The sequence below is a fragment of the Artemia franciscana genome, chromosome 6 (genome assembly GCF_032884065.1).
Source record: "Artemia franciscana chromosome 6, ASM3288406v1, whole genome shotgun sequence".
In the NCBI taxonomy this organism is placed as follows: Eukaryota; Metazoa; Arthropoda; class Branchiopoda; order Anostraca; family Artemiidae; genus Artemia; species Artemia franciscana.
Window position 1 is genome coordinate 23,973,809 of NC_088868.1, and position 25,830 is coordinate 23,999,638.

The following is a 25,830-nucleotide window of genomic DNA, read 5'->3' on the forward strand; positions in this document are numbered from 1 at the left end:
GGTTTACAATTATTTCCTTAAAAAAGAACCAAAAATTTTAAATTCCTTAGCGTATGCATCAACTTGTCTACCAATTATTTGTCACAGCTCGTATAGAATTAAAGAAAAGTTCAAAAACTTGGTTATTTTATTCATCAATTAACTGACCTAAGAAAAATACTATTAGTCTTTTAAACAACACATCTGCATGGTAGTCTGAGAGTAGCTCTTTTCCAATCAGTAATATTAACAGCTTAGGCCTACATCCTACTTTCTGAAAGAACTCGAATTAGTTTTGATTCCTCTTTAACAGAGGTTTAGAGGCTCTGACTTCAGAAAAACCATTTCGGTTTTCTTTGAAGGAGCCTAAGCATTGTCTAAGGGGTAAGGCTACCGAAAAAGAAAATTGTTGTCCGATTTGTTATTAGGCTTTTATCACCTTTGACATCACTTGTGGAATTTGAGACTTACCCAGGAAAGAAAACTCCTAGCGATAGAGACTAAATAATAAAAGACGAATTTTGAGAAAACAGAGTTCAAAGAAACTTGTGACAATTTAGTGTAATAGGCTTTTTTCAATCGTGTTATCTTGATCATCTGTTGGCATAATTCCAAACTGTTTAAATAACACAGTTATGGTTGAGAGAGAGCTAACCACGGTCCATAATAGCCGAAAGTTTAAAATGCGTTTTGAAAAGAAACTTCTAGGGAGAAAAATTGTCATTCGGAGATGATTCAGCAATGGTAACTATTTTTATGGCACTTGATATTCACCAAGTTACATATAGCGATCGCAAATCCTGTCGGTCGGTCTGTCTGTCTATCTGTCCCGGTTTTGCTAGTTTAGGCACTTCCAGATAAGCTAGGACGATGAAATTTGGCAGGCGTATCAGGGACCAGGCCAGATTAAATTAGAAAAAGTCGTTTCCTCGATTCAATCATCGGGGGGGGGGGACGGTTAATTCAGAAAAATTAGAAGAAATGAGGTATTTTTAACTGACGAATGGGTGATCGGATCTTATTGAAATTTGATATTTAGAAGGATACCCTGTCTCAGAGCTCTTATTTTAAATCCCGACCAGATCCGGTGACGTTGGGGGGGGGGGGTGGAGAGGGAAACCTAAAAAACTCGCCAGTGCTTTGGCGAGTTTGGTGCTCCTGGACGTGCTAGGGTGATGGAAATTGGTAGGCTTGTCAGAGACCTGCACAAATTGACTTGATAACAGTCGTTTTCCCGATTCGACCAACTGGGTTGCTGGAGGAAGAGGAAAAATTGAAAAAAATAGACATTTTTAACTTACTTATGGGTGATCGGACCTTAATGAAATTTGATATTTAGAAGGACCTCGTTTCTCAGAGCTCGTATTTTAAATCCCGAGTCCCCTATGTAACTTAGTTGGAAAAATAAGCACAAGTCCTAGATACGTGACCGACATAGCCGGACTGAATCCGCTCTCTTTGGGGGTGTTAATTCGGAAAATTTAGAAAATTGAGGTATTTTTAACTTACGAACGGGTGACCGGATCTTAATGAAATTTGGTATTTAGAAGGAGTAATGTCTCAGAGCTCTTATTTCAAATCCCTGCTAGATCTATTGACACTGGGGGGATTTGGAGGGGGGAAACTGGAAATCTTGAAAAACGCTTAGAGTGGAGAGATCGGGATGAAACTTGTTGGGTAAAACAAGCAAATGTCGTAGGTACGTGCTTAACGTAACCGGACTGGATCTGCTCTCTTTGGGGGAGTTAGGGGGGTGTCCAGCGCTTTGGTGAGTTTAGTGCTTCTGGACGTGCTAGGACGATGAAAATTGGTAGGCGTCTCAGGGACCTGCACAAATTGACTTGATCAAGTCGTTTTCCCCGATTCGACCATCTGGGGGCTGAAGGGAGAGACAGAATTAGAAAAGATGAGGTATATTTAACTTACGATTGGGTAATTGGATCTTAATAAATTTTGATAATTAGAAGGACTTCGTGTCTCTTATTTTAAATCCTGATCGACATTGAGCCTATGATTTTCCTTTTAAATCAATCTACTGATTCTTAGAATTTTGCTAGAGCTCATGCCATATGAGCTCTTGGCTTTTCCGACCTCGTCACAAGCGCCATATGAGCTCTTAGCTATTGTTTCTTATTGCGAGGATTAGGAGGCTACCGCAAGATCGCAAAGAGATGTATGATGCTCGTTTAGAAGTTACTGCCCCTATCTACGTACCTCTTCTAAATTCGTTTTAACATCACCATCGATACGTGCCAAATGAGATCTTTTGCTGCTATTTCTGGAGTGGAAAGGCGGGGAAGTATGAAAGAGGTACCATTTTAATCTCTGTAGCTGACAGCCCTTAACTTTAAATTTAATATTTACAATTCCTCTTCTTGTAAAATCACCTCCCAGCCCCATTAGCAATTAAAAACTAGAAAACGCGTTAGACAAATACGAAATAAATAAAAAAGTATATATATAATTCTTAACTCCTCACTTTCATGAAAACAATTGAATTCTGTATGGCGCAAATTCTCGAAATAAACTCCTACTTACGATTAGGCCTTTGCCAAAACAATGTTTACATCATTGCAGGAATCGCTGTCCGTATGTGATTTTTCAACAGAATAATATATGAGACAAAATAAACGAAGTATGCTGTTTCAAATTATCAGTCATTTAAACTTGGCACCTCGGAGGATGGCACAGACGGTAATTACTAAAGGCGGGGATCAATATTGATTACAAACCCTTCTGTCAAAAAGGTGTAAAACATGCAAGCGTTCAGGTAGGGAAATCGATTACAAGTTATAACACGCAAAGGCATAAATAGCATTCAACCCAAAATGAAGCTATTAATAACAGGGGTCTCTGTTTTCCGCTTAGTCTGAAAACAGAGAGGTCCCTAGTATTAGTGTCTCGAAAAGACCGCTAAATTATAAATCTAAAACATTACTAGAATACGGTCGACAAATTAGAGCGTTTCCACATTCTTCAGTCATTAGTTCGAATTCGATAACGCTTTGGTTCTAGTGGATGAACAGACTTCGTTCTTAGGCAAAGGGGGGGATAATGACGAGAGTGAAAATAACTGAATAGACTGAAGTCATTCTCAGCTTGATCAAGTCCCCAACATTAAATCTTAAGAATTACGTTGAATGCTGTCGGTATTTTTTGGAGTAAACTGTGAAAAGTAAATTTAAAGTATTCTAATATAATACCACCTTTCCCCTTATGTATACCTCTTTCCCTGTTTTATACCTGGGGCTACTTGATGGCCGGGTACATTTTTCTTATAATTTGTTATATATATATATATATATATATATATATATATATATATATATATATATATATATATATATATATATATATATATATATATATATATATAAATAAGTTGTCTGTGTGTGCGTGTGTGTGTGTCGGCTGATGTCATGTTTTCGACTGATGAAATTACAGACCGGGACATCGGGACACAAATGACGACCGGGACACCGGGACATAGGGAATATAAATGACGACCGGAAAACTCAAAGAGAAAGCGACCGGGACACAAGGAATGTTCGATTAGCAATCACCATCAACAAAGCACCGGGACACAAACGACGACCGGGACACAGGGAGTATAAATGACGACCAGGACATAAGTAAAAAAAAAACTAAAAAAACTAAATAAAAGGTAAAAACTACAAAAAAAACTAAAAAGAAAAAAAAAACTAAAAACTAATAAAAAAACTAAAAAAGCTATAAAACTAAAAAACTAAAAAAGAAAAAAAGAAAAAAAGGAAAAAAATTGAAAAATAAAGGAGAAAAACAAAACTAAAAAAAATAAAATTAAGAAAAACTAAAAAGGTAAAAACTACAAAAAAAAAAACTAAAAAGAAAAAAGAAAAAAACTAAAAAAAAAGTAAAAACCAAAAAAAAGCTAAAAAGAAAAAAAGGGGAAAACACAAAAATTTATTTCATCATATACCAATTCAAAAACGAATGTATATACAGACCGGGACACCGGTACACAAATGACGACCGGGACACAGGGATGACGACCGGGACACAGGGACACAACTACAACAGGGACGCCGGGGGACACAGGGGGATATATAAATGACGACGCGGACACAGGGAATGTTCGATTAGCAATCACCATCAACAAAGCTCAAGGGCAATCATTACAATCATGAGGTATAACTATAAAAAAAAATTAAAAAAAGGTAAAAAACTAAAAACTAAAAAAAAAGACCAATTCAAAAACGAATGTATATACAGACCGGGACACCGGGACACAAATGACGACCGGGACACCGGGACACAAAGAATCATGAGGTATAGATCTGAATACGGATTGTTTTCCCATGGACAATTATATGTTGCATGTTCAAGAGTCGGTAAACCTGATAATCTATATATATGCACAGACAATGGGACAGCGAAGAATGTTGTATATTCGCAAGTTTTACGTAGTTAAAAACATATATATATATATATATATATATATATATATACATATATATATATATATATATATATATATATATATATATATATATATATATATATATACATATATATATATATATATATATCTATATTCACAGGTGGGACACAGGGACACAACTACAATGGCGCGTAACTAATATGGCGCGTAACGACTTACGCACACGGGGGGGGGCTTGGGGGGCTAACTAAGTGTTGGGGTGGCGCGAAGCGCCACTCCAACAGCTAGTATATATATAAAAATAAGTTGTCTGTGTGTGTGTGTCGAGTGACGTCATGTTTGTGTGTCGACTGACGTCATGTTTGTCGACTGACGAAATTACAGACCGGGACATCGGGACAAAAATGACGACCGGGACATAGGGAATATAAATGACGACCGCGACACTCAAAGAGAAATTACAGACTGGAACACCGGGACACAGGGAAACAACAACAACGGGGACGCCGGGGGGCACAGGGGGATATATAAATGACGACGGGGACACAGGGAATGTTCGATTAGCAATCACCATCAACAAAGCTCAAGGGCAATCATTAGAATAATGAGGTATAGATCTGAATACAGATTGTTTTTCCCATGGACAATTATATGTTGCATGTTCAAGAGTCGGTAAACCTGACAATCTATTTATACGCACTGACAATGGGACAGCCAAGAATGTTGTACATTCGTAAGTTTTAAGTAGTTAAAAATATATAGAATCTATATTCACAGGTGGGACACAGGGACACAACTACAATGGCGCGTAACTAATATGGCGCGTAACCACTTACGCGCGCGGGGGGGGGGGCTTGGGGCGGGCACGAAGCGCCCCCACCAACTAGGTGTTGGGGTGGCGCGAAGCCACCCCAACAGCTAGTTGCTGTATATTAATCAAATTTAAAAGTTCACATCGAGGCTTCTAAATAAAGCGCGTTGATGTGCTAACAAACAAAAGTTATCCAATGATCGGGTTTAAGGACAAGTTTCACTACCTTGGACATCAAAAAAAAAAAAAAAAAAAAAAAAAAAAAAAAAAAAAAAAAAAAAATTACGTAACCCCACAAACTGTCATTGACAAACTGTCTGTCATTGCACTAGAGTAATTAACCCAACACTACTTAAAGCCTGAATTTCATAGAAAAATATACTGATTAGAAAGAATTCTTCAAGGGGTACATAATAGAAAATCAAAAATGCTTTCTAGCAGCCATTACAGAATTGTATAAATTTTGTTTTGAAAGTGCTAGTTGTCCATGCTGCGCATTAGTCTTTAATGAGCTCTCCAGCTTTTCCAACCTTCAACACCCACAACAACGCAAATGGACAAGATATGCGTTATGGAAAATACCCGCGAGAGTACCTTTTTCTATGACCTAGCAGATATTCATTACGAAAAGACAAGAAAAGAAGGATGTTATTTTGAAATATTTACTGTGAAATTCTCAAAAAGCACCGTAAAAGCTGTTGTACCCCGTGATCCAGTGCCCTGGGTAGGCTGCCTTTTATCTCCCTAGATCTGTCCCTATAAAGTCCGGCAGATAAAGTCCTCAAGAACAGCTTCAGTCTTAGTTTTGAAATTTGCTACTGGCGCTCGGAACCTCTTGGGAGGGTGTAAAAACGAAAGCTTTAAATAGATAGGGATGGAGGAGGGACGTGCGTAGCTATGTTGGCTTTATGCGGCTTGCAGAGAGAAAGAGAGAGATCACCCCATTCCCCAAGAAACACTTCCGCCACGCGTGGCCCGGCAACCTGATGTATACGGTTTTCCTAAAGTTGGCCACCGCTCGACATTAAGGTAAACAAAAGCTTAACACCTGGGTTATTCTCAGTGCTTTTTTTAAATATTATACGATAATCAGCGTTTCCAGAATGCAATTAGAAAAAAAAAACTCTAAAAAGAATCACTTTGTCAAAAGCACACTAAAGCCCACTTAAGCTTACGTTTAATACAGGATCTGAAACATATCTAATGACTAAAGATGGATATGATTCTTAAAAGTTAAAAGCACAATTAAGTTTATAGTGTAAAACCGCATAAATCAACGCTAGATTTTGACCACCCACAGATATTTTGAAATACGACAATGGCTCTTACACCTATCAAGTCCTTACCAGAAATATGAAGTTATTTTAAGCAACAGAAGAAAAGTATGCTACAGGGAAAATTTTGGTAGCTAGAATTTTGGAGACACTAATAGAAGGTGTGTCACTATATTTCCTTCAAGAGCCCAGAAATGTCAAAAAGGTACCCATCTAGTTTTCTGGACCCAGATCAAAATTTCGCTTTCCCATCACTCTAAATTTTGATTCATATGTAATTACTTATTTCCGTTTTAATAGAAGGGTTCTTGAAAACTCTACTCCGACTAAAGTTTTTTTTTAAATAAACCTACTATACAAAAGTTGGGAGACACTTAAAAATGTGATTTTGACAAAAACAATTTTCACACTCGACCCCGTAGGTAACTGAGGATTTGGTATAGCCTACCACTAGTAACAAATTCGAGAATTCTAAAATGTGCCCACATTAATAAAATAAACTAACTACCCATTTTCCACCAGGTACATCATATGTACAATTTAGAATGTACTCATAATGTCAACCCCACAGTTCAATAATACCACAGACGTCCGATAACAAAATAGTTTATTTATGAACGATTTTGTCGACTTCAAACACACGCCATACACCTAGATATATACATATATATATATATATATATATACATATATATATATATATATATATATATATATATATATATATATATATATATATATATATATATATATATATATATATATATATATATATATATATATATATATATATATATATATATATATATATATATATATATATATATATATATATATATATATAAGAAAAACATATTTTATTTAATAATTTCAATAAAAAGTGCCTAGAATGTGGGAAGAATTCAAGATTTCAGGGGTTGGGTGGGCCCCAAGGCCCCTCAAAACAACATTTCCCTAAGGAAGCAATTTTTATTTTCTGTTTTTTTTTTTTTTTAATATAAAAAAACTGACACCATTACATGCCTGGGCAATCAAGCATACTTTAAAGTTTTTAAAAAGAACAATTTTCCATGGTGGTCTGTAGCATTTAAAACATGAACTAATATAATTTAGTCTTTCAAGTATTCCCCCTCCCGCCAAAATAGAGGCGATCTCTTTTTGCGTCATCAATATATAAATTTAAAATAGTTGCTATTTTCAAATGACTAAATTTGCCCACATAAAAATCTATGCTCAAAAAGCCCTTTGCAAATTGTTTTACGCAAGAGAGATTTCAATGGGATGTAATTAGTATACTTAGGTAATTTGAGTAGAACCACATCAGCTGCATTGAAACCCCGACCCTGACAAGCTTCTGTATTATGTTTTGCAAAGAATAAATTTGCATAATTCGTTTTGATTGTATGGTTCTACCAGTAATAAAATACTAGTAAAAACCATGTCGGAAAACGACGTTCATATACAGTTTGTACATTTCGAACATTTTTTAGTAACATAAAATAACCATACTGAAATCTTAAACGCACGACATTTTCTCTAAAATCGAATGTTCATAGGAACTACGAAGCATTAATTTTGTTGACTCAAAAAGGGAGACATGACTTTCTTCAAGTTTACCAGACATATTTGTCAATTCACAAAGGTTGGGGGGGGCAAGTTTTTGTCATTTTTTCAATGAAACTACAAAAAGGCATTTTTCAATGAAAATACCCCCAAAAATATATTTTTACAAAATCTAGGGGGCCAAGAAAATTGAGCAGGAGAGGCCCTCTCCCCCTAAATGGATGCCGACGGTAGCCAGGATTTTAACCCTCATTCACAATGAGATTTTATCAAGACAGAGATTTAGCTAGCGCAAATCTAAGCCAATCAAATTATTGAGAGAATTATCTGATTGGCAGAACTTTTTTTTTGTTATGAAAACTTCTTATTGGCTCAAATTAGCTCTTGTTTAATCTCGTTATTGAGAAGTCTTATTGTAAATAGACCAAAATCAACTATAAGTTCGGTTACAGTCATAATTTTTTCAAATAGTTCGTGGCAACGAACTGCAGTTAAGGAGCAAGTCGGCTCAATAGTAACCGAAACTCTAAGAGACTGAGTCCTGTTAACAATACCTACATCTAAAGAATCGAGTTTTGATGCTTATTTAAAACACAAAATATGCATTAAGTTTAATATTATTCATCAAAATTCGAAAAATTTTCACCTAATTTTTGAAAAAGGAGGGAAAAACCCACAAAACATCAAATGTTCTTAATAAAAATCACAGCATCAAATTTAAAGATTTCAAGCTCCTATATACAACAAGAACTAAGAGCTCATATAGCACTTGTGACGAGGCCAGAAGAGCCAAGAACCAAGGGCTCATATGGTATGAGCTCTAACAAAATTCTAAGAATCAACAGATTGATTTAGAAGCAAATCAGAGGCTTAATGCCGGTCGGGATTTAAAATAAGAGCTCTGAGTCACGATGTCCTTCTAAATATCAAAATTCATTAAGATCCGATCACCCACTCGTAAGTTATAAATACCTCATTTTCTAATTTTTCCTCTCCCTTCAGCCCCCACGATGGTCGAATCAGGAAGAACGACTTTATCAAGTTAATTTGTGCAGCTCCCTGACACGCCTACCAATTTTCATCGTCCTAGCACGTCCAGAAGCACCAAACTCGCCAAAGCACTGAATCTCGCCCCCTAACTCCCCCAAAGAGAACGGATCTGTTCCAATTATGTCAATCACGTATCTAGAACTTATGTTTATTCTTCCCATCAAGTTTCAACCCGACCTCACCACTCTAAGCGTTTTCCAAGATTTGTGTTTCCCCCTCCAGCCCCCTACGTCCCCGGATCCAATTCGAGTCAAAAATGGAGCATCTGAGACATAAGATCCTTCTATATATCAAGTTTCAATACCTATTCGTATAACCTATTCGTAAGATAAAGATAACCAATTTTCACGTTTTCCAAGTGTTCCGTTTTTCCCCTCCAACTCCCCCCAATGTCACAGGACCTAGTCAGAATTTAAAATAAGAGCTCTAAAGCACAAGATCCTTCTAAATAACAAATTTCATTAAGATCTCATCACCCGTTCGTAAGTTACAAATACCTCATTTTTCTAATTTTTCCGAATTATTCCCCCCCCCCCCAACTCCACCAATGAGAGCAGATCCAGTCCGGTTATGTCAGTCACGTATCTTAGACTTGTTTTTATTCTTCCCACCCAGTCTCATCCTGATCTCTCCGCTTTTAGTACCCTGCATTCAAAATTGAAGTGGATAGGGCCAATCCAAAAAAGATACAGAAGGTGCCCAGCAATGACATGCTTAAATACTGGCATTTTAGTACTCATAAAAATATGAATCAAATAGAGAGAAAGTATTGCGAGAAGATTCGTCCAAAAATTGGTACAACTGAATCAGACAAACCAAGACCTCTGTCATACTTATTTTTAAGTTCAAATGGGGTTGCGATGATTTTATTTACTTGGAACAGTAAATTTCTTTACCGATAAGGTCTTTCATCGATATTGTTACACCATTTAGGTCTAATTACACCCCTCTTCTAGATTCCCCCCCCCCCCAATGACGCTGGATCCGGTTGGGAATTTAAATAAGAGATCTGAGTTACAAGGTCCTTCTAAATATGAAGTTTCATGAAGATCCGATCACTCCTTCGTAAGTTAAAAATACGTACTATTTTCTAATTTTTCAGAATTAACCCTTCCCCCCAACTCCCCAAATAGAGCGGATCCGTTCCGATTATGTCAATCACGTATCTAGGACTTCTGCTTATTTTTCCCACAAAGTTTCATCCCGATCCCTCTACTCCGAGGTTCCCTCTACTCTAAGCGTTTTAAAATTTTGAGGTTGTCCCCAAGTTTCAAATCCGATCACCCGTTCATAAGTTGTAAATACCTCATTTTTTCAGAATTAAGCCCCCCCCCCCAACTACCCCAAAGAGAGTGCATCCGTTCCGGTTATGTCAATCACATATTTAGGACTTGTGCTTATTTTTCCCACCAAGTTTCATCCCGATCCCTCTACTCTAAGCGTTTTCCAAGATTTTAGGTTCCCCCCCCCCCCGACTCCCCCCTCCAATGTCACCAGATCCAGTCTAGATTTAGAATAAAAGCTCTGAGACACGAAATCCTTCCAACATTTAATTTCATCAAGATCTGATCACCCGTTTGTAAGTTAAAAGTACCTCTTTTTTCTAATTTTTCCAATTTAACCGTCCCCCCACTCCCCTCCCCCAGATGGTAGAATCGGGAAAACAACAATTTCTAATTTAATCTGGTCTGGTTTCTGATACGCCTGCCAAATTTCATCTTCCTAGCATACCTGGAAGTGCCTAAAGTAGCAAAGCCGGGACAGACCGACAGACCGACAGACAGACCGACAGAATTTGCAATTGCCATATGTCACTTGGAAGATACCAAGTGCCATAAAGATGTGGGATTTTCATTTTTTGCCACAAGAATGATCACGGATGCATGTTTATTTTTTGTTTGTTTGTTTTTCCCATGGGTGACCGTATCGAACCACTGATCTTAGTGGGATGAAAGAAGATTCATTTGATCGAAAATCAAAGTTCTAGTGCTCTTTTTAAGCAACCAAAAAATATTGGAGGTCACCCAGCCCCCCTCTCACATTCCTTTTTCCCGAAGTCAAAGTCACCTGGTCAAAATTTTGAGATTACCATTTTATTCAGCATAGTCGGAAAATCTAGTAACCATATCTTTGAGGATGACACCCCACAATCCCCGAGGAAGGACTGCAAGCCATGAACTTTGCCCGTTGTTTACATATAGTATTAGTTATTGGGAAACGTAAAGAATTTTTTGGGGGGGTTTTCTGAGGGGGAAATTACATGGGATGATGTTTCCGTTGAGGAATTTTCGTGGAGGAAGAAAATTTTCATTGGAATGGGAATCGGATTTCCTGGTATTATTAAAAAACCATCAGAAATAAAAAAAAAAACATTTTCAGCTAAAATTAAGGAGCATATTAAAACTTAAAACGAAAAGACATTATTACGTTTATGAGGAGGTTGCCTCCTCTTAAATACATCTCTTTTTACGCAAAGGTTTTTTTGGAAATTTTAAAAAAGCTTATTATTCCAATAGGTATTCTTCAAAAAATTGGAACAAAAAGTCAAACACGCCATTATGGCAATTAATTAAATTAAGACTACAGTTACGTCCTTAATTTCAGCTCCTTGGCTTCGGTATCTAAGGAAATATGATCGCTCAGTTTTGGATTGATATACTGCTACTGAAAAATCAAGTGCTGCATAACACCAAATCGCACTTTCGCACAAAACACACTTTCGAATTCAGTTACGAAACAGAGTTTGGCATCATACAGTGACGCAATGCTAAATATATACTTTTACTTGAATAACACCCAGTGGCGTAAAATAACAAAAATGAGGGGGGAGGGAAGTGTGTTTTTTAATATCTAGAGGGAGGGTGAATTTGACATTTTTGTGATTGTTCCAATGAAATAACTCAAGAAAAGAAATGTCTCAACGAAACTACCAAAAAAAGTATTTAACAATGGAAACACCCCCCCCCAAAAAAAAAATATTGTTCATGTAAATTTTTTCGGGGGGGGGGCCAAAACCATCAAAACAGCAGATATAAAGTAGCCCTTTTTTAATTTAGTAACTAAATAAATGCAAAAAGCGGGTATTTCGGAAAATACAGAGTAACTTTAATCTGTAGTATTGTAGCGGATGGGAGGGAAGAAGACTGAAGCCTCAAAAGTACGTCAGGTTATATTCATAGCTATTTAGAAACAGTGATTAATCTATTATATCCCACTGAAAGGGAAATTTTAGGTTAACAGTGCAATATGGGTGCTGTAGGGGGTAGTTCTTCTATTGCAAAAACGTAGATTTTGATGAAAAATGATTGTTTCCAAAATTGATCCATTAAAAGCTGTACTTTGTCCTGAAAAGGGGGGACAAACGCCCTAATATCAAGGATAATTCTATTATGCTGTGGAAATCAAACTCTCTTTACAAAAAAAAAACAACAGTTCAATTGCTAATTACTTCAAATCCCAAGAAACCATGGGGAAATTAAACATTTCACAAAATTTCGGGGGGGGGGCTCCCCAAATGCTTTCTTATCAGTTTTAACAGATCGGGCACTTTACTGAAAACAGGGGACATTGCACTGTACTTAGAAATCATTACGTTTCTGTAGAGAAATATGACCAGGCACATAAGGAGGGGGGAAACTTTTCTAACCTCTCCCTGAGTATCGAGATTCTTACTATTAATTCCAAAATTTTCAACTTTTTTTAATTACTTATCTACTTTTGTGCTTCTTTGAACTAGTACCCCCCTGAAAAGCGTGTCTGCGTTGGTGCCTGAGCATGGCGAGTGAGTATTTCAAAACTGCAAAAGCTTTACTTTGGTTATCAGGATTATATTTGACTTTTTTTATATAGCCAATTTTATAAAAAAAAAAAAATATGCTTAAATCATCAGTAAACTTGCTGGAAACATCAGTAGCATATTCAATTTTAGTATAATACTAGCTGTTGGGGTGGCGCTTCGCGCCACCCCAACACCTAGTTGGTGGGGCGCTTCGCGACCCCCCAAGCCCCCCTGCGCGCGTAAGTCGTTACGCGCCATATTAGTTACGCGCCATTGTAGTTGTGTCCCTGTGTCCCACCTGTGAATATAGATAGATTTATATATGTGTTTCAAACTACGTAAAAATTGCGAATATACAACATTTTTGGCTTTCCCACTACTGGGAGCTTTCCGTTTCGAATTGCCAGCAATTGATCTGAAAATGTTTGACCAGAGTCATCGTTTTGCAATCGGACACGCATATTTGTAGTTAATTTTAATATTTTTACGTGTGCCCATAAATTAGAATATTTCAGGCAAGCATTCATTTCGTCTGCAGGAGTTAAACTACGTAAAAATTGCGAATATACAACATTCTTGGCTTTCCCATTGTCTGTGCATATACAAAGCCGTATGTACTAATAATGACGTCATATGCAAACGCTCTTTTTACAAACAAACAAACATGCATACACACAACTCGTTTTTATATAGATAGATAGATAGATAGATACAATACAAATTAACTGCGTAAAACTTGCGAATATACAACATCCTTCGCTGTCCAATTGTCGCTGCATATAAATAGATTGTCAGGTTTACCGACCCTCGAACATGCAACGTACAATTGTCCATGGGAAAAACAATCAGTATTAAGATCTATACCACATTTTTCTAATGATTGACCTTGAGCTTTGTTAATGGTGATTGCAAATGCTAATCGAATTTGGAATTGCAATCTTTTAAATTGAAAAGGCAGATCCGTTGGAATCATGGGAATGCGAGGAATAAGAACAGCCTCACCCTCAAAAGGCCCTGTCAAGATTGTGGCCTCTATTAGGTTTTCCATTGTTTTTTTTACGGCAAGTCGCGTGCCATTGCAAAGCTTTGGTGGGTTGATATTTCTTAAAAGTATTATTGGTACGCCTATTTTTAGTTGTAGCACGTGTGGTGGAAACCCTGAAAGATCTATGGAATTTAAAAATTCAGATGGATAATTAACCGCTTCATTTGGTTCCAAAACTGTGTCGACTGACTTGTAAAGGACTGCCTGATCTCGAATCTTGGTCAAAACAATATTGTTGATTTCGTGGACGTCTATATTTTTGGGTGCGAGAATCGCTCTTTCACTTAGCCATTTATTCTTTTTATAATTTTTTAGAATATTCGGAAATACTTTTTCAATCAATTCATTTTTGGACGTCACTAAATTACAGAAATCAGCAGGTAGTTGTATACGTCCTGAAATTGAGTCTATAAATGTCTTTTTGTTCCGACGTTAACTTGGAAATGTTATTTTGTACATACGACAATAGATCACTCGTACTGTAACTTTGTTCACGATCCAATTCTACACAAGTCGAAACAGCAGCGATACGGTTAGGTGAAGGCATTCCCAAATCCTGAAGAGGTTTGTTTGCCATACGTACGCACAAATCTTCTATAATAACTAAAGTGTAGTGATAAATTTCTGATGTAAAATCAAAAGTCATATCTGACGTCTCTAACTGTTTTCGATGGAGTATATCTTCGGACATTTTTGACTTATATTTTTCCCATAACTCTGTAGGAGCTGATGGAGAGCAAGTTGTTAAAATGATGCCAAACAATGCACGAATTTGACTTGGGGTTGACGTTTCGCACGCGTCATTGATGCAGTTATCCCAGTGTTGGTCATTCTCCAATAAATTCAGAGCTTGGCATGCACTACGGTAAGTGTCATGTATAGTACCGTTTACAGTTCTCAAATACTCAAAGGATGTCGGACCGGGTACATTCACCAAAAGCAGGCGTAGAAAGAAGCATTCATGTTGATTGGGGTGAACGGTGTAGAGTCTTCCTATCGTGGTATCTTTGAAGATGGTAGGTTGGCCGTCGACTGACTTACCCTGTTTTCGACGTTCAAATACTTTATTTTTAGTATTCCACGTGTAATACGAAGGCACTTCAGTATACAGCAGTTTTTTTGCAAAAGAATCATTTTTGCAAAGCGAAAAAAAAGCTGTTAATTTTGTATCCGGTGGATTCAGGGCTCTTTGTTGCACGTTGGTTTCTGAGAAATAAACACGTTGACCATTCTGTAAATGTACCGCTAAGTGAACAACAGCTGGACTACGTTCATGTATCGGAAATGAAAGAATTCGCCAAACAGCTTCATTACTGCTTATGTATCTTCCAGCCTGATATTGTACGATTTCATCGAAATCTTTGATTTCGGGCTGCAAGCCAAAAACTGCCATGTCACTGCCTTTGTTGACGTATTTACATATGTATTTGATTGCCTTTACGGTGTTACAGTATTCAACGTTTATGTGTGCATTAAATGTTTTTGATAATAATGATAATAATGGGGAATATGGAACAACCCACTGGTTATCTACTTCGATGGTGGTACCGTTGCCATTGTAGGTTCTTCAGTCATTTTACAATTAGAAATTTCTCTTTCAACGGTCTTCTTACAATTAAAAATTTGTCTTTGAACGATATTCTTAAATACCTGTGTCCTGGTCGTCATTTATATTCCCTGTGTCCCGGTCGTCATTTGTGTCCCGGTATCCCAGTCTGTAATTTCTCTTTGAGTGTCCCGGTCGTTATTTATATTCCCTCTGTCCCGGTCGTCATTTGTGTCCTGGTCTGTAATTTCTCTTTGAGTGTTTTTTCTTTTTAGTATTTTTTAGTTTTTTACATTTTTTCTTTTTTCAGTTTTCTTTTTCTTCTTTATTTTTCAGCTTCACTATGAAATACATATCGCCGAACCTTTGTTTTTTAACTAAAATCTGGTAGGCATTGATGACCTTATCCAAGTCAAAATCCCAAACCCAATCATCATCGCTATCATTTTCAGTTTTGATATGTTTTGACTCTCGCTGTCCAGGTGGATCTTCATCTAACTGCGCGGTTTTGCGTTCTTTAGCCTGAAGCCTGTTTCCTTGCTGTTCTTTTGATTCCTCGGCACGCTTTCTTTTCTGACTTTCTCTATCAGCAGCAAGTTTTTTGGCATAGACTCTTTGAGCATCTTCATCGGCTTTTGCCATTGTAAGTTCATCAGTCATTTTAAACTTAAACATTAATAGATTTCTACGTGAACATATATGTCTTAAATATCTTTAATGACGTCACCGTCATAGCAAAAATGACGACAACTAACTTCATGACGTCAGTCGACACAGAAACATGACGTCACCTGACAGACAGACACACAGACAGACAACTTATTTTTATGTATATAGATTGAAGAAGCTAAAAACTTGTTTCAGAGAATTCGACCCCTTGTGGGGGGGGATTTTAGTCAATACCCAAAAGCTGGATATTTATAAAAAAATGTAGTTATTTTCCAGAATCGTAGTGATTCTATCATTTCAAGAGGAGTGCAGATTCGATGGCCTCTCCTTGCATGATTTAACCAAATTTATACAATAATTAAATAGCCCGAGAAACGTCCAGAGGTTACAGAAAAAGTGTATTTCACAAACTAATTTTTTTTAGCTGAAAAATGTCGGTAATTTTAATTTTAACTGGAAATTGGTAAAAACTGGTAACTGGAAATTCATAAAACCGGCAATTTTAGAGTAAAAAATGTTGGTAGTAGAAACGCCTTCGGTTTCTAAAGATTCATGCAAAGTTTTTCAATGCTTTCAAAACAAAAACAGTTTGAAAAAAAAAGGACAATCTGCCAAACGACGGAAGTCATGCAACCTTTCTCTAAAGGTTAGCATTAATCGAAGAAAACTTTAGGAAAAGAAAAGACAATGGTCATATTCAAATAGAAAATAAATATTTAATGTTGCTTGCTATATGTTGCGAAACGATGCTGCTTACCTCAATAAAAATGAACGTAAAAATAATAAAAACAAACGTAAATACAAGTTTTTTCAACTGAAAGTACGGATCAACATTAAAACTTAAAATGAACAGAAATCATTACGTATATGAGGGTTGTTCGCCCCCTCACTCGCTCTTTACGATAAAGTTCGAATTTTGTTCCAATTCTTTAAGAATTGAATCACAAAGGCTGTTTAATTAGAATAAATAGCTCTTTTGAAATTACTAAAAGAATTTTAGCGTAAAGAGTGAGGTATTAACGAGGGGACAAGCCCTCTCATATACGTATTAATTTCTGTTCGATTGCAGTTTTAATGTTCCTCCTTACTTTCAGCTGATTTGTCTTTAATTTCTTATAGTTTTTTAAATAAGACTGGGAAGTCCGGCACCCCCTTCATGAAAAATTATCTCCCCCCATGAGAAATTCCTCTATAGACAGATCCCCCCACGTAATCTACTCCCCTCACAAGAAAAAATTCCCCCTTAAAACGTCTGTATAATTCCCAATAACCAATACTATGTGTAAACAATGGGCAAAGTTCACAACTTGCAGCCCTTCCTCGCGGACTGTGGGGGATTAAGTCTAGAACTTTTAATTTCTGTTCGAACGAGCCCTCTCACGATATTCTTAGTACCTCTGGGTTGATACGATCCCCCTTAGGAAAAAAACAAACAAAACTCCTTACTCCAGTCACTCCTTACTTACAGCCTGCTCAAGTTCATTACCACAAACTGCTTGAAAGGTCCCTTTAATAGCAGGGCATTAATCATCTAAGAGGGGGGAGGGGGCACTTGAGTAAATCATGAGGTCTATGAGCTGAAATTTATGAATATAAATACAGCTCGTTGCAATAAACCGTTGATCAGAGAATAGGTAGGGTTTTACTCTCGTTTATATCGAATATTTTGATGTAATTGAACCTAAAGAGCATTGCAAAGGCTAGAGAAAATCTTACGAAGAAAACGGAAACGGGAATAGGTTAGAATACGATTTCACACTTATCTCGAGAAGGATGGTCATGGAAGGGTGTTTATTTGGTTTTATCAGGGTCGTAGGATATCGGAAGAGGACTCATTCAAAGAGAAATCCAAAGTTTTAGAGCCCTTTCTAAGTAACACATTACACTACAGCAAAGCGGAGGCTTCTACCATTTTGCGGTGCAAAATGAAGTTGATCCAAAGGTTACTTACCATTAAGAGAAAAAATAAATCGATTCTGAATTTTCGAAAAGCAATTATATTGCCTCACAGTTACAGTGATCATAGTACCGCAAGGGGACACAATTGTCCTTAACAAATTATGCAATCAATACACAACTTACTGTTATTACAATCAATAGTTTTTAAGCTTCTTTTGAAGGGTTGATTCATTTGAGACTTCATTAATTTATGTACAGTAGTGTATGGGTGTATGGTTACTCACAAACTGTTGCTGGGGGGGTAGTGAGCCTTGTTATGGTTTGGAGATGGAGTGCCTGAGTCTTAAAAAGTGCAATTTTGGCCCCAATTTTTAAGTTCAAGTTAACAAGACTTCAGACAAATTTGAAGGGGTGCGGTAGAGGAGGGGAGTTTACTCAGCTCCTCATAAAAACAGTAGTTTTTAACCCAATAAGTAAATACAAGCGACAATTTGATGGTGAGGAAAGACTCCCTCTTATTAAAAGCACTCATTTTATTTTTTAAAATTAAATACATTTATATGAGCCCTTTGCTCGAAGCATAGTTACACATAAGTGAGGGAGCGGTAGTCCTAATTCATCAAATGAAGAATGACCTTAGATACGGTATTAAGAACAAAAATAAATTAAACAATAAAAGTAAAGAATGAAGTTAGACCTAAGCCGAACAGAAATGATGCTTTATGTAAGGGGGCTTTCGTCCCCTCAAAACCCCATTTTATTCGTTAAATTGGCACCCCTCCCTCGATGCTCCATGAACAAATGCTCTATGATTTTCGCACAAAAGCAATGAAAAAAAAAAACAAGAAAACTTTGCCACGAAGCTTATACTACAACAATAAAATTATAAGTTCAAATGTTTTGAAAGGTAATCTGTAAATGATGAACCAGCAATTACGACAGGGACGTACCTAGAGGACACCTCAGAACCCTTCCCGTGAAATCCTAAATTTTTTATAATTCCCTGGGTTTTGATACAAGTAAGTAAATAAAATTTGTTTTTATTACTCCCCCCTCCTAAAAAATCACTTTTGGCACCCCACCAAAAAAACCTGGACACGTGAGTAGTGTGGCTATAAAGGGTACTGGGTTTATAGCCTGAGGCTCTAATAATTATAGCCTAAACCTGATGACCTACTTACATGAGCACATTACATATTCAGGTCATCGCAGTTATATGAATAAATTTTGTATTTGGCTTAAATGAAACTGGTCTTATGTCACGCACCTAAGGAGAGTAAATCAGGCGCATTTCATAATACGAACCGAATGTTAATGAATCAAAAAGCAAAAAATCCACTTCCCCTTTTTTCTTATAACAAACCCGTGGGTAAAGTAAATCGACGAACTTATTTTCCCAACGATCAATTGCTATGGCATTTTATTTTAGAGGAAACTATGGTCATCAATCTCCCACCTCCAAAGGAACCCTATACCCCTTCCCAGAATTTTTGTCCCCTCCCCCCTTTTTGGACTTGAAACTTGGAATTTTTTTGACTTCCATATGTTTTTTTCCATATGACTTTCCATATGAGTGTCAAAAATTTTAATAAAAGCACTTTTGGGTACAAAAAGTTCAGCAAATTGATAAATTCTGAATGTCTTAGTTACTGACTGAGTACCAGAAATTTCATAAAAGCACTTTTGAGCATAAAAATCTCAGCTAGTTGGTAAATTCCGTGTTTACCAACTTTTTTACTTGCTGGCTGAGTAAATAATATAAAAGCATTTTGCTTATAAAATAAAATGAAAGCATTTTTGACTACAATAAATCAGCTAGTTGATAAGCTCAGTGTGTTTTAGTTGTAGGCTGAGCACCAGAAATTTAATAAAACCACTGTGAGTACAGCAAACCCAACTAGTTAATACTTTCAGACTGTTTTAGTTACCAACTGGGTATAAAAACTTTAATAAAATCAGTTTTGAATGCAGCAGATTAGCTAAAATATAACAGTTCAAAATAGAAATGAAACCTTTTAATCGACTGTGAAACAAATATGAAATTTTGACTGAATATTTCAGACACATATACAGCGTCCATCATCAGCAGTAAAACTGTTTTACTGCTGATGATGGACACTGTATATGTGTCCTAAATATTCCGTTAAAAATTTTATATTTGTTTCACTGTCGATTATAAGGTTTCATCCCTCATTGAACTGTTTTATTTTCATCATCGAAATGCAGCGTGGCCTTCAAAGTTATCCAAGCAAATTAGCTAGTTATATACTATAGCTCGGATAAATTCCGAGGGTTCTAGTTGATGATTGAGTAACAACATTGAGTGCTTTTATTAATTTTTTTATACTCAGTCAGCAGTTAAAACGCATGGAATTTATCAGCTAGTTGAGTTTGTTGTACTCAAAAGCACTTTTAATAAACTTTTGACACTCAGTCAGTTATTAAAACACACGGAATTTATCAATTAGTTGATTTTTCTGTACTCAAAAGTGCTTTCATTAAATTTTTGATACCTAGTCAGTAACTAAAACACTCGGAACTTATGAGTTAGCCGAGTTTGTTGTGCTCAGAAGTGAATTTATCAAGTTTCTGTTGTTCAATCAGTAAGTAAAACTCATGGTGTTTATCGACCAGTTGAGTTTATTGTGCTAAAAAGTGCCTTTATTAAATCTTTAGTTTTCAGCCAGCAAGTAAAACCTAATCGGTAACTAGAACATTCAAAATTTATCATCTAGTTGAGTTTGATGTACTCAAAAGTGCTTTTATTAAATTTCTGTTACTCAGCCAGCGAGTAAAACACAAGGAATTCACCAGCTAGCTGAGATTGTCGCACTCAAAAGTGCTTTTATTAAATTTCTGGTGTTCAGTCAGTAACTAAGACACTTAGAATTTATCAACCAGCTAATTTTGCTTTACTCAAAAGTGTTCTTCATAAATTTTTTGATATCCAAGTCGATAACTAAAAGATTCAGAATTTACCAACTCGGTGAGATTGCTGTAGTCAAAAAATTCTTAGTCCCAAAAAATTCTTAGTACAAAAAATTATAATTTCCAAAAGATTGTAAGTCCAAAAAAGGGGGAGCAATAAGCTAGGGGAGGGGTATTGGGGGTCCTTGGAGGTGTGACATGGATGACCATAAGTTCCCTCTAAAACAAAGCCATAGTAATTGATTCATTGGGGAACATAAGTTTGCCAGTTTACTTTAGTCAAGCTCGTGTTATAAGAAAAAGGGGTAACGGATTTGTCGCTTTTTGATTCGCTAAAACTCGGTTTTTATTGTAAATTATGTAAGTAACTATAAATTACTGAGATTTACTTTACTCAGGCGCGTGTCATAAGATAAGTTTCATTCAACCCAAATAAAAATTTCATTCGTGTAGTTGTCATGACCTGAATATGGAATGTTCACAGGAAGGGTGTGTGAAAGCACAGGATGGTTGGCCCCCAACCCCCCATTGCACTTCCTGGCAGAAGGGCCATGAAATGGAGATCAGCACCGCCGGTTTGGACCTTAAGGGTCTAGTGCCGTCTTTCTTACTTCTTTTTTTTTACTTTTATGGAATGTGCTCATGTAAGTAGGCTATTAGGTTTAGGCTATAATCCTTAGAGCCTCAGCCTGTAAACTCAGTACATGTTATAGCAACACTACTCACGTGTCTTAATTACAAACTTTTTTTGTAAAGCACTTTAAAATATTTCCAGTAAAGAACTAGTGAGGCTCAGCGGTCAAAACCAGAGGCTTGATACCCCTCAAATCCTCCCAGAAAATTTTAAGAACGCACTTTTTCCGAAGATCACAAGCCTTTTTAAGCAACCAAAACCATAGCTTCTTAATGGACTACGATACCCCCACCCATTTTGTGCCACAAGCCACAATTTGGGTTCAAGTCATGCCAAGACATCCAAAGCCATAACTGTACAAGCCGGTCATACGGTTTAAGATACCAAAAGTGTTTGTCATTTAAAAATCTTTCAGTGTGTTTTTGTAACCATAAACACACTGAAAGCTGATTGATATTAACTTTAACTTTTATTTTTTTTTTACGTGCAAGGAAAGATGGACACAAACCAAACATGAGCATTAAATTTACCATAAATGTGAGGCAGTTGCCACCCCCTCACTCTTTGCACTGTACCTGAAGCTTATTATAATGTAACAAATACAGGTGATTGGTAATTGCAAGTGTTCTATGTATTTATTACGCTAGTTCCCTTTCAATCATTCAAGCTAAAAGTTTTAGCGTTCCGTGTTTTACTGAAAACTTAAGAAAATACATCCGAATGAGCAGTTTTATTCCCGAAGGATTGACGATAGAAAAAGCACATCTTTTATAGTGAAGTGCAAGTTAAATTTTGGTCTTAGGATAGGAAGGAGAGACGAAGAGGCGACAACACATTTCTTACGGTGGATGATATGTTTTAACTTTAACGGCACTTTACTTTTGTCACGAAAAAAAAGAAAAAAAAATACTAGTCAAGTCATATCACATGAGACATGACAGCCTGGGATTCAGTGTCATTACAAATTCGTTCCTTACATGTTCACAAAAATAATCGAGAAAAACAAACCTGCACAAATAGTGTCCTGAATATGGGTACAACGGTGCAAAATATGCTGACTTTCTTTGCGCTGTGTACATGGTATACATCCTGACGTGGTACTGTGCATATTATTGTAGGTCCCATGAGGGCAAGTTCTACATAAAGTATTATGGAAAGGCGAAAAGGGTCGAGCTGCACCGTAACCAAAAATAATCAAGAAAAACAAACCTGCACAAATAGTGTCCTGAATATGGGTACAACGGTGCAAAATATGCTGACTTTCTTTGCACTGTGTACATGGTATACATCCTGACGTGGTACTGTGCATATTATTATAGGTCCCATGAGGGCAAGTTCTACATAAAGTATTATGGAAAGGCGAACAGGGTCGAGCTGCACCGTAACCATGCGTGCAGACAGTACAGGGCTTGCATGTACCTTAAATAATTAGAAATGGTATGAATAAATTATTATGGTTACATAAGGCAGTCTTAAGAGGAAGAATTGATAACGTAGTTTCACAAGGCAAAAAGAAGAGAATAAACAGAATATAATTTGTCTAAAATGGCACAAAGCATAACAACTACTACTACTACTAACAACTTACTGCAGCAACAAGCCTCTTGAGGCCAAGTACTTCAAGTACTCCTAAGAGCAGGCGAAAACACAATAAGTCAGAACCAAAACCAAAGCTAGAATCAACCCATGGCTAAAGTTAATTTGATAGTCGAAAGATAAAAGACAAAATAGAATAAAAGAATAAAAGACATAAAAAAATAAAAGACAATATAGAACATCGGGAGATAAAATAGGGCATTTAAAAGTTTTGCATCTCTTAATCGACATAGCTGGCAGGGCTCTGTGCTGAGTCTCTCAACATCATATTTGTCTTGATAGGAATTAAATGTGTACAAGCAAACATAATTACTTATAATAATTATAGTTTCTGTATTCGCATATCCTTTTTCTGCACAATCTTGTCTTCGCTAGTTATCAAACAGTTCGTGGTAACGAACTGTAATAAGGAGCGACCCGGCTCAATAGTAACCGAAACTCTAGAAAATGGAAGTTTGATACCAATAGTTACGTCAAAAGAATCACATTTTAATGCTGATTTTAAATATATAAGTTTCATCAAGATCAGTTATACCCATCAAAAGTTACGAGCCTGAGAAAAGTTGCCTCATTTTAGAAAATAGGGGAAAACATCCCCTAAAAGTCATACAATGTTAACGAAAATCACACCATCAGATTTAGCATATCAGAGAACCTTATTGTAGAAGTTTCAAGCTCCTATCTACAAAAATGTGGAGTTTCGCATTTTGTGCCAGAAGACAGATTACGGATGCGTGTTTATTTGTTTTTTTTTTCCCAGGGGTGATCGTATCGACTCAGTGGTCCTAGAATTTCGCGAGAGGGCTCATCCTAACGGAAACTAAAAGTTCTAGTGCCCTTTTTAACTGACCAAAAAAATAGGAGGGCCCTTATGCCCCCTCCCACGCTCATTTTTCCCCAAAAAAATGAGACACCGGATCAAAATTCTTAGATAGCCATTTTATTCATCATAGTCGAAAAACCTAATAACTATGTCTTTAGGGACGACTTACTCCCCCGCAGTCCCCGTGGGAGGGGCTGCAAGTTACAAACTTTGACCTGTGTTTACCTATAGTAATGGTTACTGGGAAGTGTACAGACATTTTCAGGGGGATTGTTTTGGTTTAGGGGGAGAGTTGAGGGGGGGGGTTACATGGGAGGATATTTCCATGGAGAAACTTCTCATGGAGGAAAAGAATTTCAATGAAGGGGGTAAAAGATTTTCTAGTATTATTTGAAAAAACAATGTAAAAATAAATATGAAAAGTTTCTTCTACTGAAAGTTAGGAGCAGCATTAAAATTTAAAACGAACAAAAATTATTACGCACATGAGGGGTTTACCTCCTCGTTATACCTCACTCTTTACGCTAAAGTATTTTTGGTAATTTCAACTATTTATTCTACAGCCTTGGTGATTCAGAGGTCATTCTTAAGGAATTGGGACAAAATTTAAGCTTTAGTGAAAAGAGCGAGGTATCGACGAGGGTTGAACCCCCTCATATACGCAATAAAAACATATAAAACACATATAGAAGTTCGTTACGTAAGTTAATTCGTAAGTTACATATATTTTTTAACAATGAAACGTTTGTAAAAAATTAAAAGTTCTAGTTGCTTTTTTAAGTAATCAAGAATTGGAGGGCAACTAGGCCTCCTCCCTCGCTCATTTTTCTCAAAATCTTCCGATTAATTGCAATTAATTAATATGCAAATTTTGTTTTAATTATCTATATGCGGAGAGCCAAGATCAATAAATTCATTAATTCAAAAACGTTCAGAAATTAAATAAAAAAACAAGTTTTTTTTAAATGAAACTAAGGACCAACATTGAAACTTAAAACGAACAGAAATTACTCCGTATATGAAAGGGGATTTTCCTCCTCAACGCTCACCTCTGTACGCTAATGTTTCTTACTGTTTTAAAGAGTTAAGAGAAAGAGTCAAACTTTAGCGTAAAGAGCAGGGCGTTGATCATAGAACTTAGCACCGAGTTTTATGAATCCATAACTAATAATTTTTCACTCACAGAGCACATAATATTCCCAAATAACCAAAACTATTCCACCTAAAAATAACATAACACTTTCACCTAAAAAAAAGAAAACAAAAAACATCAATAACTTAGAGCTTTTGGGCACTTGGATGTCTATTAATCTACTCTGATGTACTAATGAGCCTACACAATGTATCCTAATTAATCAAATTGTCATACCTTCATTTTGATAAATGATGAGCATGGCATCGCAATCTTGCTAACCCTATTGATTTCTGCCATATTTCTAATATATACTGCTAGCCGTAAGAACTAGTAAGGTCACCTAGCTTGACACAGCTAAAATTGGGGCTACCACTCAAGTGCGTATGATATAGCGTATCTCGGACGTCTGACTGAAAAAAATGCCCAACACTACACAGACATTTTAAGCATCAGATCTCCCCACGAAAATAACATGATCCCTTTAGAGTTTTGGGTGATCCCTCTAGATAGAACCCTGCACATGCGCAGAGGAAAAAACCTTCAGGACTACTTAACTCAATATCTTAAAATTTTTACTACTTATCCGGCAGTTCCTAATATTTTTCAGGTGCTTGTGTATTATACCGACCACACTATTATACCAAAATATGATGAAAATATAATACTTTAATAACAAAATT

The 25,830-nt window shown here is 36.5% G+C and overlaps 2 protein-coding genes across 3 annotated transcripts in view; one reads left to right on the plus strand and one right to left on the minus strand.

The window, feature by feature from the left end:
- LOC136028222 (uncharacterized) overlaps nucleotides 1-25,830 on the plus strand; it is a 208,269-nt gene that overhangs the window by 56,308 nt on the left and 126,131 nt on the right. The window lies entirely within an intron of this gene.
- The window catches only part of LOC136028221 (tumor necrosis factor receptor superfamily member 16-like), a 118,265-nt gene that overhangs the window by 32,862 nt on the left and 59,573 nt on the right, over nucleotides 1-25,830 (minus strand). For both annotated transcript variants that reach the window (XM_065705942.1, XM_065705941.1), the window contains exon 3: nucleotides 22,806-23,015. In XM_065705942.1, the coding sequence (XP_065562014.1) occupies nucleotides 22,806-23,015 (210 nt within the window). The remainder of the gene's footprint in view (nucleotides 1-22,805; nucleotides 23,016-25,830) is intronic.